The 26,428-nt window shown below is 51.0% G+C and overlaps 1 protein-coding gene across 1 annotated transcript in view; it reads right to left on the bottom strand.

Moving 5' to 3' along the window:
* Positions 1 to 1,457: 1,457 nt before the first annotated feature.
* EVC (EvC ciliary complex subunit 1) overlaps positions 1,458 to 26,428 on the bottom strand; it is a 40,746-nt gene continuing 15,775 nt past the window's right edge. The window contains exons 7-21 of the mRNA XM_084799905.1: positions 25,759 to 25,896; positions 23,475 to 23,633; positions 21,628 to 21,844; positions 21,012 to 21,160; positions 19,199 to 19,297; positions 17,294 to 17,506; positions 16,373 to 16,482; positions 14,527 to 14,737; positions 13,079 to 13,285; positions 12,004 to 12,148; positions 10,247 to 10,358; positions 6,088 to 6,214; positions 4,380 to 4,473; positions 3,636 to 3,747; positions 1,458 to 3,278 (exon numbers count right to left, since the gene is read on the bottom strand). Of these exons, the coding sequence (XP_084656031.1) occupies positions 3,194 to 3,278; positions 3,636 to 3,747; positions 4,380 to 4,473; positions 6,088 to 6,214; positions 10,247 to 10,358; positions 12,004 to 12,148; positions 13,079 to 13,285; positions 14,527 to 14,737; positions 16,373 to 16,482; positions 17,294 to 17,506; positions 19,199 to 19,297; positions 21,012 to 21,160; positions 21,628 to 21,844; positions 23,475 to 23,633; positions 25,759 to 25,896 (2,178 nt within the window). The 3' untranslated portion in view covers positions 1,458 to 3,193. The remainder of the gene's footprint in view (positions 3,279 to 3,635; positions 3,748 to 4,379; positions 4,474 to 6,087; positions 6,215 to 10,246; positions 10,359 to 12,003; positions 12,149 to 13,078; positions 13,286 to 14,526; positions 14,738 to 16,372; positions 16,483 to 17,293; positions 17,507 to 19,198; positions 19,298 to 21,011; positions 21,161 to 21,627; positions 21,845 to 23,474; positions 23,634 to 25,758; positions 25,897 to 26,428) is intronic.

Here is a 26,428-nt window from a genome sequence, read left to right as displayed (position 1 = left end):
GTGTGTTTCTCCAATATGGATACCAGCTGGAGTCATCTGAGAAGAGGGGATCTTAGTTGAGAAATGCCTCTATAGGACTGGACTGTAGGTAAATCTGTAGGGCATTTTCCTGGTGATTGATGTGGAAGGGCCCAGCTAAGTGTGGGTGGTCCTGAACACTATAAGGAAGCGGGCTGAGCAAGCCATGGGAAGCAGGCCAGTAAGTGTGCTCCTCCAAGGCCTCTGCTCCACTTCCTGCCTTGAGTTCTTGTCCTTGGTGAAGGATTGTGATGTGGACTGGTAAGCCCTTTCCTCCCCGTGATGCTTTGGGCCATGGTGTTTTATCACACAATCAAAACCCTAGCCAATTCGAGTTCCCTGGCCAGTCTTGGTGCTGGGGGCGAGCAACATGGTTTGTATTTGCCACAGTCACACCATCAGACCAGAGGACCCAGGTGACACAGTGGTCCCTACGCAAGCATTAGTCCAGAATCCCGCACAAAGGAAAGCAGAGCTTTTCAAGATTCTTTAGGTGACGTGCTTCCTTAACACCACCAGAGGGCACTGTGGACTCGCGGTGGGAATCCCATTCTAGGCAGAGTTGGAAACATGGTTGATTTCCTGGTTGTGACCTAGGCCCCCTACTTATATGTGGCTGATGGGCAGCTTGGTCTTCATGTGGGTCTCCTAGTACATGGAGTGGGGCTGTCCCTGACATGGACACTGTTGCCTGCTTTTGGATCACTTTCCCCTAGCTGGGCTGCCTTTGTTGGGCATCACTGGAAGAGGATGCACTTGGTTCTCATGGAACTTGATGTGCTGGGGTGGGTTGATACTGGAAGGAGGGGGCCCCCTTTCTGAGAAGGGTAGTGGGGCAATGGGGGAAGAGGGTGGGAGGGGGGACTGGGAGGAGAGAAAGGAGGGGCTTCAATAAGCAATTAGTGAATGAAAAACTAATTAGTTTTTTTTTTAAAGCCTGATGATTACAGGGGAAGTGTCTCAGTCCTTAAAGTGCTTGGCTTCTGAGCATGAGGACCCTCTGGCCAGGCAGCCTCTCCCAATTGGTGAGTTCCAGGCCAATAAGAGGCCTGGCCCAAAAGGAAAAAAAAGTGAATAGAAAGGCTGGTTAGTAGTGGCACAAGCACAAGTGGTAGCAGAGGCAGGCAGAGCTCTGAGTTCGAGGCCAGCCTGGTCTACAAAGTAAATTCCAGGACAGCCAAGGCTACACACACACACACACACACACACACACACACAGATAGATAGAGATAGAGAGAGAGAGAGAGAGAGAGAGAGAGAGAGAGAGAGAGAGAGAGAGAACACTACTCAAAACAAAACAAACCTAACAACAACCAAAGTGGATAGACCTTGAAGAACCATACCAGAGGTTGTCTACTGGCCTACACACACACACACACACACACACACACACACACACACACGCACACACACCACATGCATACAGAGGGCATGGCTGCTTTCTAATTAGCCAGTTGCAGTTTTTATTATAAGAACCTAAAATTCCCAGAAAGTTCAGAAGATTCCAGAGAGGGTCTCCTGAGTCACAGAAACCAGTATGTATGTTCTAGAAATTCATGATAATGTGGAGCTGTGGAGTGCTGGGCTTGCCGGGGGTGGTGGGGGCTGGGGTGGTGGCACATACTGGCCTATTGCTGAGAAACACCAGAGATGAGCGGTTGAGTCCAGTTGGCATTTGATAGGTAGAGCCCACGGTTGTCATCCACTGTCCTACAGTGTACAGGACAGCCTGGGTCCCCACATGCTTGGAACAGCAAGAACAACTCCTGGGGTAGAGTCCTTTACTCAGGATGAGCCAGCGATTGCTCCTATGTGAGGAGGTTAAGGCAAGGAAGGCTGGGGACCGGAAGCTGGGGAAGAAGAAGGAAGGTCAGTTGCCGCTTCAGTCAAGTCCACAGTCAGAAGCTCTCCTAGCCTCGGTCATCACTCTCGGGCACATTGGTGTCCCTGGGGGAGGCGTCTCCTCAGAACAGCAATCCTGAAGCTGTGTTTACAAGGAGTGACAGTTCTCATGTCAAAATGCACCATGGTGTGCCACCCACAACCTCCTGGCTCCACATGCATCTGGGTCTGACACAAGAGACTCCATTTTTGGCATCGGCAGCTTCCTATATGAACCAAGAATGATCACATCAAAAATGTTGACCGTGATGATGACTGGGGATCCTTCATGCTGATGGAAGAGATTGCCCCCTCGGAGGGAAAGGCTTCTGGCCTGTGGGGCAAGTGTGGGGGGTGTGAAAGCTTATGGAAGTCCTCACAACCCCTCAGGAAGAGCAGATGACCTGTGGACCTCTCCTCAGAGAGGGGACTGCTTGCTGGTGGAAGGTTCCCCTCTTTAGTGAAGCAGAAGGGTAGGGACAGCCTCCGCCTATGCCCTCCACGCTCACAGAGGAACTCGTGTGGCATGTGACAGGCAGGTGTGCTCCTCATGTTCCAAGTGGCTCAGAAAAGTCCTGTGCGTTTGGAACTCCATGACTGTGCCAAGAACGTTGGCTCTGAGCCTCACACATCCTTGGGTGACCAGGCCCCAGGGCTACCTGAGGCAAAAGTTAGAAATACCAAGGCCAAAAGTTGGTCCTGGTTGGATCTCCAGGGACAGGAGATGACTGTGGAGCAATGGAGGTGAGATAGTGGCCTCAGGCCCAGAAAACACCAGCGATGCTGAGACCCTGACAGGCAGGACTTCAGGGAGATGCTGGGAAGCAGGGGCCTCCGATCTTTAACCAGACCAGTGGATAACACTAGGATACTGTGTGAAGCTGTAGGGCAGGAGGAGAGGGCCCTTCTGAGGGAAGAAGAGACTCAGGTGGGTGCGCCAGGGTGGAAGCTGAGGGGCTGCGTTCTCAAGGGCGTGTTCCCACCGTCTCCAATCACCCCAGGCACTTGATGCTACTCTCATGCCATTTTTACTTTTTTTTTTTTTTAACAGGGTTTCTCTGTGTAGCCTTGGCTGTCCTGGACTAACTTTGTAGGCTGGCCTCGAACTCACAGCGATCCGCCTGCCTCTGCCTCCCGAGTGCTGGGGTGAAAGGCGTGCACCACCATCGCCCAGTTCATTTGAACTTTCTAAGGCAGGTGGCATCCCTTCTCTCAAGACTTCCCTCCCTTCAGCTCCCCCAAATCACACAGAGGAAGTGAGGTGCATGGCAGGTTCATCTCAACAGGGCTCCGACTACAGGTTACTCCTTTTCTGCAGCATCTTCCTTGGGTTTTCTCCATCTCCAGCTTCGCTGTCCTGCTGACCCAGCCTTCTGCTTCTGTGGACATGGATGGGATAGGGAGGTGATGCTGAGAACATTGTGGCTGCAGGGCCAGCCAGGCAGGAGGCGTGAAACTTCCTGGTGTATGCGATGATCTGTGATAAGCAGGCAGAAGCCACCCAGTGCCAGAGGATAATGAAGAACATGGCTCAGTCGACACTGCGGCCCCAGAGCTAATTCATAGTTCCCAGCTGGGCAGGCACCTCTTGTTATAGTCCCGCCCTGACCACCATTCTCATGTTACGTTCCTAGCATTTCCTGGGCCTCACATTAGCACCCTGCAAGGGTCTTTCCCAGACTCCAGACACTTGACAGAGGTCAGGAGAAAGGCAGGGGGCTGGGACCCACTCCTACCTGAGTGGTCCTGTGGTGTGGTCCGCCAAGGCAGGGTGGTCATCATTGGGAAGCCCCAGGTCCTCTTTCTCTTGAGGTGGTGGCTTCTTCCTTTTGGTCCTTACTGGCTTCTCTGTTGAAGACAGACAAACCCAGGCGGGATGGCTCAGTGACATGAGATGGCATTTCCTGTCCCCGTGGTTTATAAGCAACTTTGGTGGAAGGTGGGTGTCGTACCCACACCACTGCTAAGCAAGCTGAACATCATGAAGAAGTGTTTCCCACACTTCACAGCCTGCTCTTGGCAGAGCTGGGATGGAACTGGGTACCCCAGGCTCTCTGTTTCTGCTTCACCCGCAGCATGCAGGATGCAGGATGCAGGATGCAGGAAGCAACAGAGATAGAGGGCAGAATTCGGGTACTGGCCAGAGCTGATGTGTGTGTGTGGCAGCTGTGAATCACTTCCACCACCAGATGGCATCAGCCTGTGATGTCCCTAAAGTGTCTCTGTCAGGGAAAAGAGGTGGCATTTCCCGTTTTCACAGATGGGAAAGTAGAGATGGGGATAAAATGGGGCAGGAGAGCAGTGGAGCCAGGAACTGACAAGGTGGGACGCTAGAGAGTCAGGATCTCTGGGATGTCCTAAGCCTGCCCCGAGAGTAGGAAAGGCCAGAGAAGCTGTGCAGCATACCCATGGTGACACGACTGATTAATCATGGCTGAGCACTGGCACTTCCGCTGCAGCACGGCTGCACAGGGACTTACCTGGCAGTCCACGCTTGTTGGAGAATGGCTTGTTTTCAGTAAGGGGCACTCGGGCCAATGTCGCTAGCTCCGAGATAAAGGTCTGCTCAGCTTCCTGATAGACAAATGGAAGAGGATCAGGATGCCCCTCTGTCCCCCACCCCCTGAGTCCCCTGCCACTGAGATGAAGCCTTACACTATGACGGATGGCTGGTGGCCACATCTCAGGTCCCAGTGTAGAAGACTTTCTCAGCAGCATCCCCAAGAGGTCAGGACCAGGACAGAGACGTGGAGGAAGGTGTTCCTCTAGACCCTGGCTCCTCTCTCCTAGGCTCATAACCCTGTCCACAAACGAGGACACTTTGGGGGCTCAGCCATTGCCAAAGACCAGCTCTGCTCCACTCCAGCGCATGGCTGCCAGAAGACCCAGAGCCATGATTTACTACTGTGCCCCTATGGCCACCTCAGTTTCCCTATCTGTAGTGGGGATCACTGGAGCCACCACCTCAGTTGCTCCCATTTGATGTTGACAGCTCTCAGATTAGTGACCTTCTGCAATGGACCCTTGGGAACAAAAGGCTCACCATTGACAGGATTCTTACGATTACTGTCATTACTGCCAACCCTGGCCAGACGGACACGGAAAAGGCCAAATGACGGTCACATGCCTTCATTCTGATTTTTCGTCTAAAATTTATTTATTTACTTATTTGTTTGTAGTAGCAGCAGCAGTAGTAGTTGTATGGCAGCAGCAGCAGCAACAGTGTGTGTGTGTGTGTGTGTGTGTGTGTGTGTGTGTGCGCGTGTGCGCACATGCGTGTGCACACTCATGCACACCACACTGTGTACATGGTGGTCAGAGTACAGCTTCAGGAAGTCAGTTCTCTCCTGCCACATGTGTTCTGGGGATGAACTCAGGTCCAGGTTTGAGCAGCATGTGCTTTTTATCTTCTGAGCCATCCGGTCATGCCTTGATTTTTATTTTAAGGCATCCTGCCATCCCCTGATATATTATCAAAAATAGTTATTTATTTTACATATATGAGTGCTCTATCTGCATGTACACCTGCAGGCCAGAAGAGGGCATCAGATCCCAGTATAGATGGTTGTGAGCCACCATGTGGTTGCTGGGAATAGAACTCAAGACCTCTGGAAGAGCAGACAGTGCTCTTAACTGCTGAGCTCTCCTCTGCCCTGGATATATATATTTTAAGGTAGATACTTTGGGGTACAGTCACACCTCACAATCCTCCAGGCTGGGACTCTCCTGTGCTAGAGTGTCCACTTATACTCTGACAGCTTAGCCTCCCTGAGTGCTCTACAGAGGGTGTGGGTCTTACTGTTAGCACAGCCCAAGAGGCAGAGATGGCATCCCCAACGTCCTGCAGCCCCAGGGGCCTGCAGCCCTCTGGGTGGTGGTCTGCACACAGGGAAATGCTCGTTCCTTTACTACACTCAAAGCCATGAGCAGACAGCTCAGCTGTGCCCTGCATACACCAGGGCCATGTGGGACCTGCTGTCCCCAAGGGGGTCATGCTTCCTTCAGGAAGCCACAGAGTGTTGGCCAATGGAACTCAGAGAATCAAAGATGCCATGAACAAAGAGGTGCAGAGGTGAAGAGGTCTGAAGTGGAGCACAGGGTTTTCCATAGTGGCCTGAGCAGCTGCCTGTGAGCCCCAGCGTGTCCTCCACGCTATGCCTCTGCCTTAGTGAGCTACTCCCAAACTACCTGCAGCTGGGTTTCAAGCTGGGCTTCCAACTGATCAAGCTCTTGTGCCTTCTGCCTCTGAGAGTTCAGGCGGCCCTGCTGGTGCTTCGTGAACTGGTCCAGGAGCTTCTTCTGCTGTGACAGCATCCTGGGTGGTGAGAAGGGATGGTCAACATTGTTGGAAGCCTAGGCCAATAGATCCCTACAAAAGCCTTCCAAAAGATATGCTGCATCATGGGCTTGTGACATTTGTTGTTGTTGTTGTTGTTGTTGTTGTTGCTGTTGTTTAAGACAGAGTTTCTCTGTGTAGCCTTGGCTGTCCTGGACTCGCCTTGTAGACCAGACTAGCCTCGAACTCACAGAGATCCACCTGCCTCTGCTTCTTTGAGAGCTGGGATTACAGGTATGTGCCACCACACCTAGCTTTGGACTTTCGACTCTTGCTCATGAGCCCAGGAGCCTCGAGAGGATCCAGGCAAACATCTGTGACTTACTGCACTTACTGCAGCTACATTCTTCCAACAGTCCAGCTCTGACCCTGAGGCTGCATGACCATAAAACATGGGGAAGTTAAGGAATCCTATATGCACCCTGGACTTAGATTCCTAGGAAAGCTTGGGGTCATCAGCAGGACAGAGGTAAAGTCAGGACATTGCTAGGTAGGGACATAACAGCTGCACACTGGCATCGTCTCACGAGCAGACCTTACCTAAGGAGAGACGTTCCTGTGAAAGGGACCGGAGGCTTTTCAGGACCACCAAGGAAACTCATTTCTTGGGACAGTGTCTAAGGAAGCCCTAATGTGGCAGCCTATTTATTCTGAGAAGTAGGAGGGGGACTTGAGCAGAGGCCAGGTCCCTCACACTGAGAGTACCACCTTCCCTCATGGGCTCAGACTCTTCTCTGTCTCCTACGTCAGCACACCTTGCTCTGGCCCTCTGTGAACAGTGACATCCATCCCTGGCCTGTAGTTTGTAGTTGCTGCTTCCCTCCTTTCTATCTGTGGGGGGCAATTCTCAGAAAGGCTGACCGCAGAGCTGAAGGCAGAAGTCAACCTTTAGCATCAATAGGCAGCTGTCCTGGGGTACACAAGACATAAAAACTCCACCTCACCTCTGCTTCCAGCCCTCCAGGCTGTTGGAATACCTTTCCTGGCTTCCTTTTGTATCTGTAAATATCTATCATCCATCCATCAATAATCCATCCTTCTATCCTTTGATTGATCCATCTCCACCCATCCTTGATCCACCTAATCAGCCATGACCCATCAATCCATTCGTGATCCTTCATTCATTTATCCATGATCCACGTATCCATCCATCTGTGCTCCATCCACTCATGATCTTATCTACCCATCCATTTTCCATATATTCACCCTCTTTTCTTATTAAAATATTTCTGGACAGACATATTACAGTAGCTTAAAATTTTTTCACCCTCCTTTAAAAACCTTATTGGCATGTATTATTTGTGCACAATAATAGGGCATGTCACCACATATGCACATCACGTACTTTGATCGTTTTGTTTGCTCACTACCACCTATTACCTTCCCCTGCCCTGCACCGATCCCTTTCCTTTCCCCTTTCAGTTTCACATCTTAAAAATTTATATTTTTTCCCTAAAAGAGAAATGTGTGCTTGTCATTTTGAGTCTGGTTTATCACACGTAACATGTCTCATCCATTTTCCTGTAAATAATATGCCATTAATGTCTCAACCATACCTTATCTCGACCTATTTATGACATTCACCTCGCCCACTTATCCATTGATGGGACAGTGGACCGATCACTACCTTCTTCATTGCGGGTGCTGCTGCAGTAGGCATGGGTGTGTGAGTGCCTCTGCTTGTATGTTGATGAGGCAGGTTAGTTTTTTGTCAGCTTGTCACCGACTCTATAGAGTCACCCTGGAAGAGGTAACCTCAACTGAGAAAATGCCCTCACCAGATTGGCCTGGAGGGAAGCTTGGGGGCGGGGCATTTTCTTGATTGATGATAGGTGAGGGAAGGTTCAGCCCCATCCAGGTTGTGCCACGGCTGAGCAAGTGGTCCTGAGTTGCATAAGAAAGCAGGCTGAGCAAGCCATAAAGAACAAGCCAGTAAGCAGCATTCTTTCACGGTCTCTACATCAGTTCCTGCCTCCAGGTTCTTGCCTTGAGTTCCTGTCCTGGCTTCCCTTCATGATGTACTGTGACAGGGACATTATAAGCCAAACAAACCATTCCTCCTCAGGTTGTTTTTTAGTTATGGTGTTTTATCACGACAACAGAGACCCAGTTAGGATGATGGCTCTTGTTCCTTTGGGTGTAAACCCTAAGTGAGCTGTCCTGCTACCCCTTTGCTGATTCCCAAATCTCATTATTTTTATTCTTTTTATCTGTCTTTCCTTTGTTGCCCGGATTATTCTCGTCCATGGAGTTCCATGGAGGGATCCTCCTGTTAATCTGTCTACTCTACCATGGCCTAGCTCTGCCTTCATGGAGCTCTTCTTAGGGGTGGGTAGTGGACATACACTACCTGGGAGACAGCAGTGCCTGGCTCTGTAGCTTGCTCCCTCCCTGACATGTAATGAGGCTGAGTCCAATGAGGACTCAAGGAGAGACCATCAGCACCCTTTCTGTCAGGCTCGCCCTCCACTCTTATAAACCATGTGTGGTTGGATGGGGTGGCTACTGAAGCCTGTTTTGTTCTGGGTCAAAACTAGGCCCTGGACCACATTCCGATCATAACCGTCTCTCCGGTAGTTGAAGGCCAGGTGCTGAAAATGTGGATCCCTGAACTCCTGAACTTTCTCTACAACTCTGTGATCATGTCTGAGTTTCAAGGTACTGGGAGTGGGGTTGGGTGGTGGGTACCTGTATATTTATTAGCAAAGCCAACCATACCCCTGTACTTGAAATCTAAGAACTGCTGGGCTGTGGCCTAATGACTTCAGAAAGGTTGGGGGCAAGCCTGGACCTTGAAACTTAGCAGTTACCTGCTAATGGCTGCCAATGCCCCAGCAGAGGACTGCAGGTGGGGTGTAGGATTTGAGCCAGTGGGGCCATGGTTTGTATCGCCTCAGACAGCTTGCTGAGGCTGGGACCAACTCTGTTATGTGCAGGTGGTCCCTCCCTGACATGATGCTGGCCTCTGCTACTCTTAGTAGTAGATGCTGTATCCCAGCCCAGGCTTCCCGGCAATTGGAGGTGCCTTATCCCAACACAGCAGCATGCACTTTACAGCCCACTCCTGAGTCTGCCTTCAGGACAGACAAGAGGTGTCCTAGGCAGGGCTTGAGGCCAGGCAAAGAGCAGGTGTTTCCAGGGCCACTTCTGCACTGCCTCTGCTGCTCCTCAGCCCACCTGGAGCTAGTGAGTGGACATTTGTCTTCAGTAAATTGGGGAACCACTCCCCCCACCACAACCCTGTAAAAGGAGTCCATTTGATTGTAGCCCAGCATGACCGAGAGGGACCAGACAAGCTGACCCAACTCTGACCCTCGGGTCTGCAAGGTAAACAGGTGAATGGGAGGCTAGGGATGTTGAGCCTTTGGAAGATGCTGCAGTGGGCATTAGCATGAAACACGCCTTTACCTGAGTCCCCTCCCCCCATCCCCTGTCCCCTCTCCTTCACGTTCCAGGTTAACAACATATAACCAGGGTTGGGGAGATGGCTCTGTTGGTAAGTGCTTGCCTTGCAAGTGTAAGAACTTGAATTTGATCCTCAAAACCCATTAAAAAACGCTGAGCATGGTGGGGCATGCCTGTAATTGCAATGCTGAGGAAGAGACAGGGAGATCTCTGGGGCTCACTGACCAGCCGACCTAGCTTGCTTGGCATACTCCAGGCCAGGGGAACAATGTTAAAAGTCAAGGCAGATAGTCCCTAGGTAACAACATTTGATGTTATCTCTGAGATGAAATGTATTCCTGCACCCACATAAATACACGCATGCATACACACACACACACACACACACACACACACACACACACACACACACACACGCAAAGGCTTACCACCAGTCTTTATGCAAATTTGCACCCTGTGGCTGGCTTCTAGGGAGAGAGGCTTCAGAGCTGGCTCTGAGGGAGACAACACCCACACCAACTAGAAAACCATGCAAGATCCCAAGCCCACCATGTAGGGTGGAGTGCACCCCATGCAGAGACCCCCACAGACAACTCTGAATGCTACCTTTGCTGCACTGCGTGGGGAGCTCCTTGGGGACTGTCTGCTGCTTGGCTCCCTGATGGCAGGTCACCGAATTCTTGCTTCTTCCACAGCTTGTAAGCATTGATTCTCTCACCTGGACCCACAGACACAAGACAGTCAAGGTGTTCATTTGGAAGGTGGACTCTGCCAGGCCAGGGCTAAGGATGAACAGGGCACATTCGTTCCTATAACACGTCACAGGCACCAGCACTTGGGAAGGCCAGTATGAGAGACTGTCATGGCAGCTTTGGCACAAGAATGCACCAGTGGCTCCTCTCCAGCTCTCTGTCAGGAGCAAGGAACAAGCCAGCTTCCACAGTAAGAGGCTGTCACAGAGATCTTTCAGAGTCAGGGTCACACAGTAGGTAGAAGGGCAGGGTGAGCGGAGCTAGGGTGTTGGTAGGCCTTGGGATGCGAGTGTGAGCAACCTCAGAGGAACAGGCATCTGGCCTTGACCTCACATCCACAGCCTGCAGCTATTTCTTATTTTCAGAGCTTCCTGTTTAGAAAACTTGTAACTTATTTTCTTAAGTAAAGTGGTGTGCTGCCTTGGGCTTCCCTGGCTGAGAGTGCTGTCTGTTGTAGAATTGGCTTGACCACAGATGACAGACAACCCTCAAGGAGGTGCCTCCCTGTCAAATACCCCAACACCCAGGGAGTTTTTCAGGGGACACATGGGTCCTGCACTTTGCTGGTGTGAGGTGCTCACCAGCTGCTGACCTTGTCTGGCATGAGCAGCCGCCACACATTGTGGAGGTGTGTGTGTGTGTGTGTGTGTGTGTGTGTGTGTGTGTGTGTGTGTGTGTGTTTCATCAGCAAAGCCGTGGACAGGATTACTGCCCCATAGGAAAGCACTCCTTTACAGAGGGAGCTTGCTGCAGTCTATCAGGGAGCCAGGGTCAAGTGCCCACAGCAAAGCTGAGGACCAGAACTGGATGCGAGGGTGAGTCCTAAAGTGTGAGGAGATGATGGGCCCTGGTACCCAGTGCTCTACAGGGATGAGTGGGTGGCTTCTGCTAAGCAAGCTTAAATATTTTTGGAAAAGCTGTGATGGAGAACCTGTAGCCACTTGTAGATTCTGGAGCACATGGGAGATCTCAGCTGAATCCTCCTGAATGGGGCGGGGGAGGCAGGTGGCAGCTGAGGCCAGCTGAAAGCAGTGACAGCTGTAGAAGGTGCTCTAGGACCTTCCTTCCTCCTGTCCCTCACCCTGGGGCTCAACCCCAGACCACTCTGGAGGAAAGTAATATAGCGTGTGAGCTTGCAGATCTAGTGCCACTTGCAGATCCTAGTGCAAGGGGGAGAGGAGCAGCCTGTAGGGAGCTCTGCGTGTTACTTGGGTGTTGCTGTGGGAACGGTGGCTGTCATCCGCTGCTTCACTGGTGTGGTGGGAGGTGATGAGTTACAGAAGGCCTGGGCAGAGCACTCGCAGGGTCTCAGGAGCTCTGTTGGGCCCACTCTTATTCATGGTTACTGCATCTCTTTGGCCACCAGGAAGCTCAAAGACGGAATGAATTCCATTTCTCAGCAGAACCTACAAGCATTCATCCCAGATGCTCCCCATAAATCATCTAGATGTTGTATTGTCTACACATGACCTTTTTAACACCTGTTACATTGGCTTGAGTCAAGAAGGGACGCACACACGCACACGCATGCGCATTAACCTCCCCCCCCCCCCACACACAGATTCCACCCTTGCAAAGCCATCACTGCCCTGTAGCTGGGGAGACACCTACCCTGCAGGTTCTTCAGGCACTGCAGCAGCTGTTCCTCATGGGCCTGCAGGAGCTTCCCGATGCCCTGGTAATACGCCTGCACAAGACGGCTGACGCTCGTGTTGGTCACGTACACACTCTCCACCAGCGTCTCCACCAGCGTCCTCTGTGGTAAGCAGGAGAGACAGGGACACCTGAAAGGTCATAGGTTGGAGCCACCTGCCCGGCACTGTATTTTCCACCCACTCCCAGACCTAGACTGGCCAGGACTTATGCAGGGTGGGCGTGGTCAGTCGAAGCCTGTCATGATAATCTTACTTTCCCTTGGCAAGGATGGTCAAGATGGTGGTTTTAATGTAGTCCTGGCCAACACGATGTGGTGTTAGAGCAGCCTGCTGTGGGCAAGGGATTTCCTTCCTGAACAGTAGCACAAAGTCTTGATGGGTGAGAGACTCCATCACTTCCCTTGTCCTGCCAGACTGTACATACCTGTGTTTGCCTCTGGACTCTTTCTTGCCTCATGGATCCAGGGGGCAACCAAGGAGGTGTAGGGTGGGCACTGGAGAGACCTAGCTCTAGGTTTATTTTGGCTGCTCACTACATGCCAGGCTTTCAGTGCCTTTTGTACAGTGAGATGCCTCAGTTTCTCCATCTGTACAGTGGGTAGGAGGATCCTTACCCAGCCTGGGCTGTGGAGAATCTGAGAAGGTAGGGTGGAGGAGGCGCCCAGATGTACCCCACTGTCGCTATTGTGACCACTGTCATTTAGCCCTGGCAGCAGAAATGGCTAGCCGCTGCCGACTTATGTAAGTTGAGTTCTGTGGATCATGGGGCCACCAGGGTCTGTCTGCAGAGCCTCAGGGAAAGCCACATTTCTCAGTTTGGAGCTGGTTTTGCTGTGCTGTAGGCAGTGGTGTGCCTCGAGTTGATGTAAAACCAGAGTCGACAGGACCCAGCTCAGGGCCTCTGTGTGTTGGCTGGGTGACTCTTGGCTGGCAAGCCAGGCACACACTGTAGGCTGGAATCTCCAAGGGGGGGGGCAGGGGAAATGCCGTTCTTCCTGACCCTCTGTGTTGAGAGACAGCCTGACTCTCACCTTGAAGTCTTCTTTGTCCCTGGTCCTGCCCTTGCTGGCCACATTCCGTGCGTGCACCAGCAGCGCCTGCCCGATGGCTCTCTCCGAGTGCAGCTGTAGCAGCTGCCCTGCCTCCTGTGCCTCTGCCAGCAGCTGCTGCTGGAGCCGCAGGCTGGTCTGCTGTGCCTCATCCTCCAGTCTGGCTGCCTCCTCCAGGATCCGCGCCTCCTACAAGGAGAGACATGCTACCACCTAGCTAGAACGGCTGGGCCTTGTACTGGCCTGAAGGCTGGGGAAAGGAACCAAAGGGTGGCCAGGTTCTAGACTTCGAACAATAGCTCCAAGGATGAGTCTAGGTGTCTGTTGATAGTCCCCCAGCCCTTATCCAAAGGCATTTATTGAGTCCCAACTATGTGCTCGCTGTGGTCCATGGCCCCTCACAAAATGAGGGCTTGTTCATTCTTCTTGAAGCCTAAATGCTAGGGCTGACAAGATCTGAGAGCCATTCTAAAGCTGAGGCCTTTCTAAAAAGGCACACAGCAGAGCTAGCTTGAGATCATATTCAGCTTTGGGGGCTTCACAGAAACTGTGGCGGGGCACATGGGGCCAGGGACTGCCCCTGCTTAGGAAGGAGAGATGAAGGCATTGGGAACTGGAGCTAGAGAAATAACCTGCTTGCTCCCTTTGTGTCTCCAAGGAAGACAAAGAGACTGAGCTCATGCGTCACCAGCAGGACGGGAGCCATCACAGCTTCTGTGGCTTAGGAGCGCCACACAGGAGATCTGGGGCAATTGGTAGGGGTTCAAACCCCAGCTCTGCTGCTTGCCAATTATTTCAATCTGTTCAAATCTTCACAGAGCAGGAAGGGCCTCTTTCTGGTACCTGTGTGCTGGCTGTTCTACCCTCCCTGAGACTTCACTTAGATCCCTGGTAGATTCTCTCCTTGTTGCCTTCACTAGAATCCCTTGACATATGTGTGTCCCCTCAGAGTCACCTCTGTCTCCCCTTTTCTGAGCTGGACTGTGTTCCCTCGTATGTACACATTTAGATCCTAATCATAGGACTCCTATGATGAACACCATGGACGCGGGACAGGGAGATTAATGTTGAAGGATTGTGAGCTTGGATCCCCCTCCAAGGTACCTGAAATTCTCCTAAGAGGAGGCCAGGATCTCAATACACACAGAAAGATGGCCATTATAGGACACAAGATAGATATATACATAAGCCAAGGGACGAAGTCTGGGGAGAGACCTTCCCTCTCCTATGTTGACCCCAGCCCTTGGGTCCCCACCCTGGGAGGCACTTGGGTCCCATGAGTCAAGTCCCAACCTGTGCTTTTTGTCACACTGCTCTGCACCCCTCTGGGGTATCAGGATCCTAATGTGACAAATAGGCCTAATTGGGGTCTCATAGAGCACTTCTGGGCAGGGCTGGGGTGTGTGGGAGTGTGAACTCTGTGCTCTCACCAGGGCTCTGAGCAGCTGCCATTGATGCTCCTCCAGGCATGGGGATGCACCCTGCTCTAGAGCCAGCTGCTCACGCAGCTCCTGCAGGAGCCTCTTCTTCCCGGACAGCCTCATGTGAGCCAGGGCAGTGATGGTAGTGCCTCGGAGGGCCAGTCTGCGCAGAGCAGAGCACAGTAGCAGCTCGTGGCCCTGCAGGATACCTCGTGAGGACCTGTGGGAGAGAGCAAGTTTGGTCACAGCTTTTGGATGCTCTGAATCAGGGATGCACTCTTGGAGGAGCCACACTCATAAGAAGAATGGCAGTTGACCTTCACCCTGCCCACCTGGTGACATTCAGCCACGTCCTTTCCAAGTTCAGAGGTACATGTAGTGGCTATTGTACATGCCAGGTTCCGTTTCATACATAACTCCTATACACATTTAAAGCCAAAACAAGCACTTGAGTTCCCACACTGGTGGGTCAAAACAACCCAAGTCCAGACAAGGGGTAGTGCTTTGTTCGTAATGTGCAGTGCTGCCGAGAGTCTGGGTAGCTGGACAGAACCTTGGCAGCCAGTGAGTGACAAAAGGCAGAAACAGGACATACTCAGGGCCTTCTGCTGTGGAGATGTGGAGTCACCACCCTTACACAAAGTGCTGCCATGGAGCCAGCCGGTCCCCAGGGCTGAGGGTTTGTCTTCCATGACCTAAAATCCTCTGTGGAGTTTGATACCATGAAAGCTGGAGCTCATCTCCTCAGTCATTCAACAGGTATCCAGTGGTCAGTAAAAATAATACAGCCATACAAACAGGAAAAAAATTAACCCCAACAGGTGGGAAAAATAGACAACAGAAGCGCTACAAGGTAGCATACTGGACCAAAAGAATGGAACAGTACAGAATTCAGTATGAAGTGTGCTGGAAAAGTCTAGTAAGTATACAGTTGAGTCCCAAGAGATAGAGAGAAGACTGATTTATCTTATATCTGAGTGGAGTAAACACGAATACCACTCAAGACACAGGCTCCAGGCTACCTGAACATCTATGAGTTGGCAATGTTCACTGGGTCATCTGGTCTACCCCTTCTGATGCATCACTTGTATCAGCCATTACAACAGCCACACACCTGCTTCCATTCTGCCCACAAGACCCACATGCCTGTGACCATCATGCCCTCTACCATCGCCACCCACTTCCTGTACCAAAACACTGCCAAAGCCATGTACCTGCTCCTGTTCCACCCACCACACCAACCACACACCTGCAGCCATACCAACTCATTGCTGCTGTGATCACCTCCACACAGGGACACACCTGATCCTGTCCCGCTACTACAGCCACACACCTGATACCTACATACATCATGTTCTTGGGAAAAGATGGGTAATTTAAAAATATGTCACCTCCCCCCTGGAAAACAAGGAGAAATATTTTTACTAAACAGAAGAAATACACTGCATGAATAGCAAAAAAAAATATGTTAACAGAATATACAGTTGGTTGATAAGTAGAGAGTGACTGTAAATGGGCACAAAGATCTCTGTGATGACAGGAGCTCCCAACATCTGGACTGTATGTAGCAACAGAAGTAAAACTGCAGATTTACCAAACAGCTGGAACTGACTAACCGAAACCAATGTGAATAAATTTACCTCACAAAAGCTATCCCAAAAAGTCCCTACCAAGCAGAATGCTACAAAACAGGATCCATTAGTCCCACTTTCCAGAGAAGGAACTGGGAAATGGTACATCTTTATTATCAGGGGGAGGCAGGGGACAGCCCATGTGTCCACCTTGTAGGTTAGCACACTGACATCAGCCTGGAGTCTCACCCAGGCAGAACCCATCCTTCGGGGCTCATACTCACTCTTCAGAGAGGCCACTGAACCTGCTCAGGACCCGGTGGATGGCGCTCTCATGGTGATCTCGCAGCTGCCTCTGTAGCACTGTGGACAGGGCACACTCCTCCAGCCACACCTATGCTCAGGGGGACAGAGACGCATGATGCAGTTGCAGTCCCTCCATCGGCCCCTGAGGTTTTTTTTTTTTTTTTTTTTTTTTAACAAGTCCCTTTCTTTCCTGATTCTCTTTAACATCATTTCTTGTTCCCACGGTCCTCCAAGGTAATTTCATGTGATTAGAAGGGAAGCTCTGATCTCACTCAGCAAGACCGTGCTGCCACAAGACCTCCACCATGGAGAGTCCTTTCGGACTCTCCTGAGCTCTCTGTCTCTGTCAGCCTGGGACTTCAGAGCCTGCACTCTGAAGAGGGAGTAGAGCACAGGTCTTAACAGAGGTGCCTGCATCTTAGGATTCCATCCCTCAGGCCCGTGATTCTTTGCCTGTTCCAGCTTCCAGAGGTTGCTGTTCACTCAGGTTGGCCAGCCCACCCTTGAAACCTCTGTTTACACTGTCTACCATCCTCTTTTGACTGCAACCCTCCTGCCTCTCTCCTAACCTTTTCTTCCTGGTTTCTACAGCCACAGCTCTGTCTCATCTGTCCTCTGTTTCATTGCCTTTTGCCTCATGACTTTCTGATGAATTTTTGAGTACTGTCTCACATCCTGGCTCTCCCTTCATGACTTTGTTTCCTCGGGGGCACTGGATATCACCCCAGGGCCTTGAGCATGTTCAGGATGTGCTCTGGCACTGAGTGTATTCCAGATGTTTGCAGCCACATCTGTGTAGTGTTTCTAAGGGGCTCTTGGGGGATGCCCAGCATCTGAAATCTCTCCATACCCCCCTAAGTCTCAAATGCACAGCCCAGCCCAGTTCCCAGGAGACATACTCGCCTGTCCTGCTCCAAGAGGTCACACAAGAGGCCCCACTGCCGTCTGCGGAATCGGTCTGCCTGCCCCAGCTGTCTTGCTGCCTGCTCCTGGACCTGTTGCTTCAGGGCCTCACATTCTGCCACAGGGAGGCTGCTCACTTCTGGGAGGGTCTTCAGGAACAGGGTGTCCACAAACTTTTGGAAGGTTTCCATGGTGCCACAGTACAGCTCCTGAAAGGAGAACCTCACTGGGGTTATATGTTGCTTCCACATTCTCTCCCCCACTTTGCTGGGCTCTGAACTTCTAGACTTGAAATTGAGTACATGGGGCGCAAGCAAGGCAGACAATAGGAACAAAGCGTATGTACACAGCTGTCACCGCAAGCACGCCACACACATTCTAGAATGCCTGTAAGTACCAGCTGCTGCTCTGCTCATGGGGTTACAAGCAAAGAGCTGCAATGATAATACACAGCATTGCTTAGTTTAAAGAGAACCAGCTAGATGTTTTAGAATGCAAAAGTTTAAAGAACTCAATGTGCTATTTTAATGACTAAAGTCATCTAGAAGCAGGCAAGGAGAGAATCAGTACATTGGAACGTAAATCAGATGAAACCCTGAACAAAGCAAGGAGGCGACAGGATGGACACTGTAGAGAGGCTGAAGACACCAGAGAGACCAGGAGGTCTGACAGGGGTCACTGCTGTCCCCAAGGAAGAAGGGATAGGAGAGTTGGAGTAGAAGTAAGCAATGTTTGGAGAAATAACTAAATGTCCCAAAAACTTAAATGAATTTTACAGGAGGACACTGAGGCCACAACTGATGACTCTTATTCAACCCTGGACACCTCCAGTCAGGATGGCTGGGCTTCCTGTCTTTGCACATTCTTCCTGTGTCCGCTCAGGGACACTTCCTCCGGGGAACTGACTTTGAGTTCACCTTTACCTTGGGCCTCCATGGGCCCCTCATTCTCTTTTCTGGGCCAGTAAGTAAGGGCTTGGTGATGGAGTCAGTATGGATTGGGATGTCATTAGTTCAAGCTGCTATCCCAAGGTCCCCCAAACATCGGGTTGTCACAGTGCCACTTTGAGAGAAGACCAATGCCCCATTACATAGACAGGGAAACAGGGTTAGAGGGACCAGGTAGTGGTCACATGGCCATATGGTGAGGCAGAGCCTGATGCTGAGCCGGGCACTGGAGACCTCCCTCAACAATGCTTCCTAGCCATGAGGTGTGTGCTATATTCTTTCTCATCAGCATCTTCCTTTCCCCCTATTCCATCTCTCAGCCTATGGTTCTGCCCTGCTCACCAACATGCCCCAGGGGCCCTGCACCTGGACGGTCTTTATACACTTCTTCCTGTCTCCTCAAAGTCCACTGTGAGGAGAGCGGGCAGCTCTAACTTGCCCATGTACAGTGGATCTCCCAGTTTCCAGCATGGACACAATGAACCCATGGCAGAGATGTGGTCTGTGGGTCCTTCAGGCAACAAGTACAATGGCACCTGACCCTTCCCATAGTGCTCCAGCCCGGAGGACAGGAGGATCAAGAGGTTCTATCACACACGCAGAGCAGAGCATTGCTCTGTCATCTGGCTAAGCCACTGTCATATTCATTGTCAATTTGGTAGACTTGGTATCACCCAGGAGACACCCAGGAGTCTGTGAGGGCATCTCTAGACACGCTTTACCAAGGAGAGGCATCATTCTCCCAGAATGTGAGCATCCCTGTCCCACGAACAGAGTCACAGGTTAAATAAAAGGAGGCAAGCTGAGGGCCAGCATGCACGTTGTCTCTGTACTTCTTGACTGCAGAAGCAAAATGGCCAGCTGCCTTATGCTTCTGATGCCTTGCCTTCTCCACCATGATGGACTGGCAGCCTGGTGTTTTGTTACGGCAGAAGGCACAGTACAATCACATACCTGGCAGAGTGCAGCCATGGCCTCAGTGATCCTGATGTCTTCCTCCTCCTCCTGGTCAATCCGTGTTAGCCGCTGCCTCTCCAGAATCTCATGAAAAGCCTGTAGTTAAAGCGGGAACTGAGTCCAGTAGGAAACTGCACTCTGCTTTTTCTGGAAAAGTTCTCCCCAGATGACCAACTGTCATCTCAGATGGGAGAAATAGTCACACCTATATAATTGTGAGAAAACTGAGACATGGAGCTGTCACACGACTTTAGTAGTTTACAAACTGTGACTAAGGCCAGGACTTCAAATCCCAACCATGTTTCTGTTAAATCGATGTGAGGAGTGACCACTGGGCCACTCTTGTTATTTGTCTGTCCCATGCCCTGTCACCAGACAACACCCACTCTGACTTCTCCTGCTAGTGACCTGACATATCCAGGGGAACCTACCTGGGGGACCTGGGGTAAAGCAGACAGGTGATTAGTGGCCTATATAGTCAAGAAACAGCCAGAAGCTGGATGCTGCCTCGATGGAGCCAAAAGAACAGCTGGACATGGAGCAGGCCAGTAGGGTACCAGAGGCTCCCACATAGCCAGAAGGTAGAGCAGGACACAAGGACAGAGTGGCTTCTCGTGGTAGGGGAAAGGTACAGGGGCCATGCTATCGGGAGAAATGTCTACATAGCTTTTGAAGATGAAAGTCTCTAGTGGGGACACAGAAGCCAAGGCTGCCACGGCTGCATGCGGTAGAGTCCTCTGTCTGCCTGTAGGATGATGTGGAGTCGGGGGTGAGATGAGATTGGAGGGCAGGGACTAGAAATGGGGCGCTGAAGGTGGGATGGAGCGTGGTGTCCATTCGTTTGCCCATTTCATGTGTTCATTCTTTGGTTCACTGATCATTCGTTCATGTGTTTATTCATCCATTCATGTGTTTACTCATTCACTTATTCATCCATCCATCCATCCATCCATTCATGTGTTTACTCATTCATTCACTCATTCATTCATTCATTCATTCATTCATTCATTCATTCATCCCTCCTCCATTATCTCTGTTCCCTGAACACCAGCCATGCTGCCTGGTTTGAGCTGGAGAGATGCCTGTCACCCTCCTATGTTTGAAGTTCAGTGTTAGTTGAGGGTGACAAGGAACTGAGTCCTATCCTCCTCTTATCCTCCTATCCTCCTAGTCAATCTTCTCACGCACAGAAGCTCCACCCCCTTCAGGGTACATTCCTGACTCATAGACATGACCCTAGTTAGAGCTCACAGAGAGGTGAAGTGTAACAGACCTGAGTCTGTTCTGTGCTGTGAGGGTGTGGCCTTGCCTTCCCGTGATACTGCTCCCCACTGCACTGTCCCCATGGCCCTGTGCACACACTGTGAGCTCAGCCTGTGCCACTGGTTCCTAGCAAATTGTTTTCTCTCCAGAAAGCTGGCACCTCACTTCCTGCCCTCCCACAGGCCTCATGTCCTCTTCCTACTGAGAACCATGGGCCACCTCCATGGTCCTGACCACTGCCCTGGCCAGAGCTGAGGGCTGCTCTACTCCCGTGGCTGAGGACCCTTCTGTGAAAAGCTTGGGACTTACACACCGTGTGTACCATGAGCCAGCATTTGGTTATGCCTGCTATAGCAGCCTATCTTGGGATGCTATTCATTGGCTCATGAAAGAAGAATCAGGAACAAAGAGACTAAGAGACATGGCCACAGTCACGTGCCTGGCACATGGAGGCCAGACTTGAAGTTTTATCTGTTGGAGGCCTAAGTCTTGACCAAGATCAACCTGCAAGGGCCAAGTACTGGGGATGGGGTGGGGGAAGTGTCACCTTCAGGAACTCCTCTGAGTCTGAGGTCAGCTGGGAATCAGCCAGGAAACTTCTCCGTTCTTCTTCTTGGGCCAGTGTGAGTTCTGCCCTCACCTCTGCTTGGCGAGCCAGAGACGTCTGGACCAGGTCTTTGCCCCGCTGCATGAATTCTGGGATTGAAAAGAACCACAGAGCAGGTGGGTGACTCTCTAGCAGGGCCACCAGTGATGAGCTCCTGTGACCTACCAGGCAGTCCCTTCTCTCCAGGTGGCCCTGTGGGCAGGATCAGCTGTGAGGAACCTTTGTAGCTTCCCTCTGTCCATGCTGACCTGACTCACCCTTATTAGCCCTTCAGCTGGGCAGGGTTGGCGCTGCATGTGGTCACCCCTGAGCATGCCCATTCTGGATGACATCTTCTCCCTTCCTCTGCTCCTTTGAAATCTAGCTGGTCGTGCTTTGACAATGGGGTCTTGTCAGCCCTAGTCACTGAGGCTAGAGGGTGACTCTGATGTCACACAGACTCTGATCACTCTGTGCTACCGAGGTAGAGGCTGGGCCCAGCGCCGGATTGGCTCTGCCTGGCTTAGGGTCATGGGCCATACTATACCAGGTCCCCAACCCAGGCTCACTAGCTCACCCCTGCCAAAGCACTCTGCCTCCTCCCAGAAGGCCTTGTGCTGTTGTGTCAGAAGTTCCTCCTTCTGCCTCCCAGACAGCTGCCCCTGGACAGTCAGCAGCTCCAGGCCATGGGAGATGGCGGCCAGCCGGCACCTGGTCTCCTCCTGGATCTGTGTCCTCAGGAACTCTACCATTCTTGCCATGTGGGCCCGACCCATTGTTCTTTCCAGGGCATCCTGTGGGTAGACAGAGGACAATGGCTGGCATCCGTGTTGGGGGTTGGTCTGGTGTTATGCATTGTAGTACTAGTTAGTGGCCACTAAGATATGGCTGCCGCCCAGACCAGCACATCCTCATGCACATTTGTCTTTGTTGTGTAAACTTGGCTCTACCTAGTTCAAAGGTCATTCGTTAATAAAGTTGCTGAAGCCTGTGACTGGGCAGAAGAAGCAGGTGGAGCTCAGGGTCCCAGGCTTGGGGTCTTGGTGGGACCACAAGGCAGGAAGGAGAGAAGAGAGAGAAGAATACCAGGAGAGGAGGAAAATTTGGCACTGCATGAGATGGACTAGAAGCACATGGCCGAGGGAAGGGCCTCCCCCCCCCCCCGCCCCGCTCTCCCCCCCCCCTCCCCCCCCGACGACAGACTGGAGGAGAAGTAGCCAAGGAGTCATCAGATTGGTAAGTGACGAGCATTTAAGTGGGTTTTAAGGGTAGTAGGTTTAGAATAGCCCAGCATAGCGCCTACAGCTTAGTAATAAGTCATAGCCTCTCTGTGTCGATCATTGGGGAACTAGGTGGTTAAAGAAAACTGCCACTGGGGCTGGAGAGATGGCTCAGAGCTTAAGAGCACTGACTGCTCTTCCAGAGGTCATGAGTTCAATTCCCAGCAACCACATGGTGGCTCACAATCATTTGGAATGAGGTTTGGTGCCCTCTTCTGGCATGACCGTGTATATGCAGGCAGAGCACTGTATATGTAATTTAAAAAAAATAATAATATCTTTTAAAAAAGAAAACTGCTACCATATTAATTTCCCTCTTATATTTTTATTATTAATAATACTTTTACACATCAAGGCTCTCTGCCTTGAAGATGTGAAGGAGGCAGTGGGCTCCAATCCCACACTCCATGCCAAGCACAGTGAACTCCCTCCCTCCCCATCTGCATCTTAGAGAGGGGTGGAAGCCTTCCCACGCCCGCAGTACTTTGTATAAGCCAGTGGGCACTTGGCACCTGACCTGTCCCCAAATCCTTCAACCACTGTCTTCTAGTCAAGCCCAGATTCTAGGGTTCTGTCTTCCACACCTCCCTGCTCTTGGCTGTCAATGTAAGCCTGACCACTAGATGGCGATCTCCCAAAGCCCAAGTGTAACAGTCATTAAAGCTTGCCAGGAAATACCAATGTGCAGCAAGCACTGAGAACCCAAGATCTGCAGGACCATTGATCTAGTCAGCACCTCCACTATGGGATGGTGAGTGATGGATGGGTGGGTGGGTGGGTGTAAGAATGGGCAGAGGACTGGAGACTGGTACTCTATTCTGACCTCCTTGGGCACCAGGCATACACACACTTAAGCAAAAGCAGTTATACACATACACTAGAATAGATCTTTTTAAGAACTGGGTAGATAGTGGGTAGATGTGTGATAGATGGATGAATTATGGGGGATAGAGGGGGTCTGATGATGGACGGATGGAAGATGGATATGTGGGTGATGAACAGATGATGGGGGATGGATGGATGGTAGATAGGTTCATTGCCCTTTCCTGGGGTGCTATATCTTCTCTACAACATGAATGTGTTTGACCTCCTGACCCCTAGTCAGTGTTTGCACGCCTCTCCATCCTCCTCTGGCCTGTGTTACCATAGCCTGCAGGTCCTGAGAGTCATGCAGCAGCCTTTCAATGACAATCATTCTTCCTGTCAGAGTTGTCATGAGCTGCCGTGCCTTGGAGCTGGAGCATTTAAGTTGGTCCATGAGAATGGGCTGGACGCTTTCCATCTGCTTCCAGAAAGCTCCCATCTGTGAAATGAGCAGGAGAAGCAGGTGATGAGGAAATCTTATTCAGGAAAGAGCTCTGGCCAGTGTCTGGGAATCACAGCTCATCCCCTTTTCCCACCAGAGCTTCTTAACTTTTCTGCAATTAAAGTGGGTTTACTTTGGCATTGATTGTGCTCTATGGTAGGCAGCCTCCACTCTGCTCCAGAGACTGGTGCCAGCCACATTATAGAGGTGTTTCCAGCAAACACAGGGCACTGTTGCCAATAAGAAAGTGATGAGCACCATTTGAGGACTCCACACAGGTCACGATTACTCCTCGGGAGCATGGGAAGTGAGACAAGGAGACCCTGTAGGTCTCAGGATCTCTCAAAGGGATTAAATATGGCTTAAAAAATAAACCCAGGAGGCCACACTAACTATTAGTCATTGTTCCAGAAGTACAAAAGAGCCAAATGGCAGAGAAGATGCTGGCTGTGAAATCATTCTGCTTTTGAAATCCAGCCGCCCACACTATATCTTATCAGGACCAGAGCAGGGAATAGTCAATTCCTGGCTTAGGCTGCTGGGGGCTTTAAAGTGTGACAACAAAGCCCGTGTAAGCTTCAGCATCAAGGATGGCAGGAAGTCTGGTGACTGTCTTCCTGGCAGGCAGCCGGAGCCTTGCTTGCTTACTTCTGGATGGGACATGCCCTGAGGCAGAGCAAGGAGCCGACTAGGAGAGTGTCACAGAACGTGACCATCATTGGCTGCGTTTGGTCTGGATCCCTTTAGCTCCCCACCAATCCTCAATGTGGCTGGCACTATCCCCTGGGCTGGAGAGTCCCAGAAAGAACAAAAAGGAGGAAAGTACACTGTGGACGCAGTGTAACCAGCTGTTTCACTTTCCTGCCACCATGCCTTCCCCAGCACGGATGCTATCCTTTCACATTGTAAGCTGAATGAACCATTCTTCCCTTAAGGTGCTGCTTGGCAGGTATTGGGTCACAGCAATGAGAAAAGTCACAGTGCCCCTTGAATAAATATCCCCCATACCCTCAGGCATTTGAATGTTTTGGTTCCCACTTGATGGCACTGTTTGAGAAGGCTTAGGAGGTGTGGCCTTGTTGGAGGGAGTGTGTCACAGGAAGAGGGCTTTCAGAGTGTAAAGGCTTGTGTCATTTCTAGTCTGTGATCTCAGTTCTATGCTTCTGGTTCAAGAGGAGAGCTCTCAGCTTCCTGCACTTGCAGCCATGCCTTCACTCTGCCATCATGGACTCTAACCCTTTGGAACCTCAAGCCCAAATATACCCTTCATTCTTTTTTTTTTTTTTTGGTTGTTGTTGTTTTTTGAGACTGAGTTTCCTCTGTGTAATAGCCCTGGCTGTCCTGGACTCACTTTGTAGACCAGGCTGGCCTCGAACTCACAGTGATCCACCTGCCTCTGCTTCCTGAGTGCTGGGATTAAAGGCGTGCGCCACCATACCTGTCTCACCTTTCCCTCTTTAAGTTGCCTTCCTACCTCCCAGACTTCCCTGGCTCCTGTCTGCTCATGTACTGGCCCTTCTGACTGGTCTTTCTATGATCCTCTAAGGGGGGGATTTTAAGATCCTGAAGTGAAAGGAACACGCCCTTCAGTCATACCTCAGCCTCCCCTAGCACCTTTCCTCTGCCGCAGGGCAGCCAGGTGGTCTTCCTCATTCACTGTAGCTGTCCCTGGGTCTCCCGGGCAAGGCTATGCTCCATCAAATCTGCGTTACCACTGCCCAGCACAGGAGGTGCCAAGGATCTCACAGATCCGTGGCCAGGGGGCAGTAGAGCATCACAAGGAAGCCATCTCCTGTGGCATGAGTAGCCTGCTTTACAAGGCTGAGGGTTGGAGATGCCCCTAGAACCAACTCTACTACGGATTGGCAGTGACACTGATGGTTTCTAGGAATCATTGCTTTCAGTGATTTAAAAAAAAAAAAAAACCAGGCAGCTAAAAAATGAAAATGGATCAAAGCACCCCTCTGCAGATCTCCGCTTTCTAAGTATACCTCCCCTGGCACTGAACTTCACACACTGGCTCTGCGTTAGGACGGGACATGACAGTATCACCTCTTTAATCTTGTCAATGTCACTGTTACAGAAACCAAGCTCACCACAGGGGAGAAAGGCCATCACCTACATTGTCTATGAGCTGCTCCGAGAGCTCTCTCTCCCTCCTCTCCACATCTGCCAGGGAAATGTAGCCAGAGTCACCAATGCCCAACATTTCTGTGTTCGCCAGTCTGGCCTGAAGTCCCTTTTCTAATTCCTCCAAATCCTGCAAGGGGGGGGGGGGGTGAGGGGAGTGAGCGGGGTGGGGGGAGGAAGAGAATAAACACACAAAGAAAAAAAACTAGTAAAACTCAAATCCTGGAAGAAATGGTCTTATATTTTTGACAAATATTTTATAAAAACATATCTTAACAATAGTGAGATGTTCTAGACACCGTCTTAGAGCTTAATGCTGGGGCCAGAGAGATGGCTCTGTGGGTGAAAGCAATTGCTGTGTAAGGCTAGACATCTGAGTTCTATATCAAGAACTCCATGTAAAGGGGCTGGAGAGATGGTTCACAGGTTAAGAGCACTGTCTGCTCTTCCAGAGGTCCTGAGTTCAATTCCCAGCAACCACATGGTGGCTCACAACCCTCTATAATGTGATCTGATGGCCTCTTCTGGCATGCAGGTGTACACGTATATATAGTAATAAATAAATAAATGTTTAGGAAAAAAAACCCACGTAAAGAAGGGAAGAGAGAATTCCACGGAGCTGTCCTCGGACCTCCACTCACGCGCCGTGGCTCATTCACCCA

The sequence above is a fragment of the Acomys minous genome, assembly GCF_964271855.1.
Source record: "Acomys minous genome assembly, chromosome: 10".
Taxonomy (NCBI): Eukaryota; Metazoa; Chordata; class Mammalia; order Rodentia; family Muridae; genus Acomys; species Acomys minous.
This window is presented reverse-complemented; position numbering and strand designations above follow the sequence as displayed.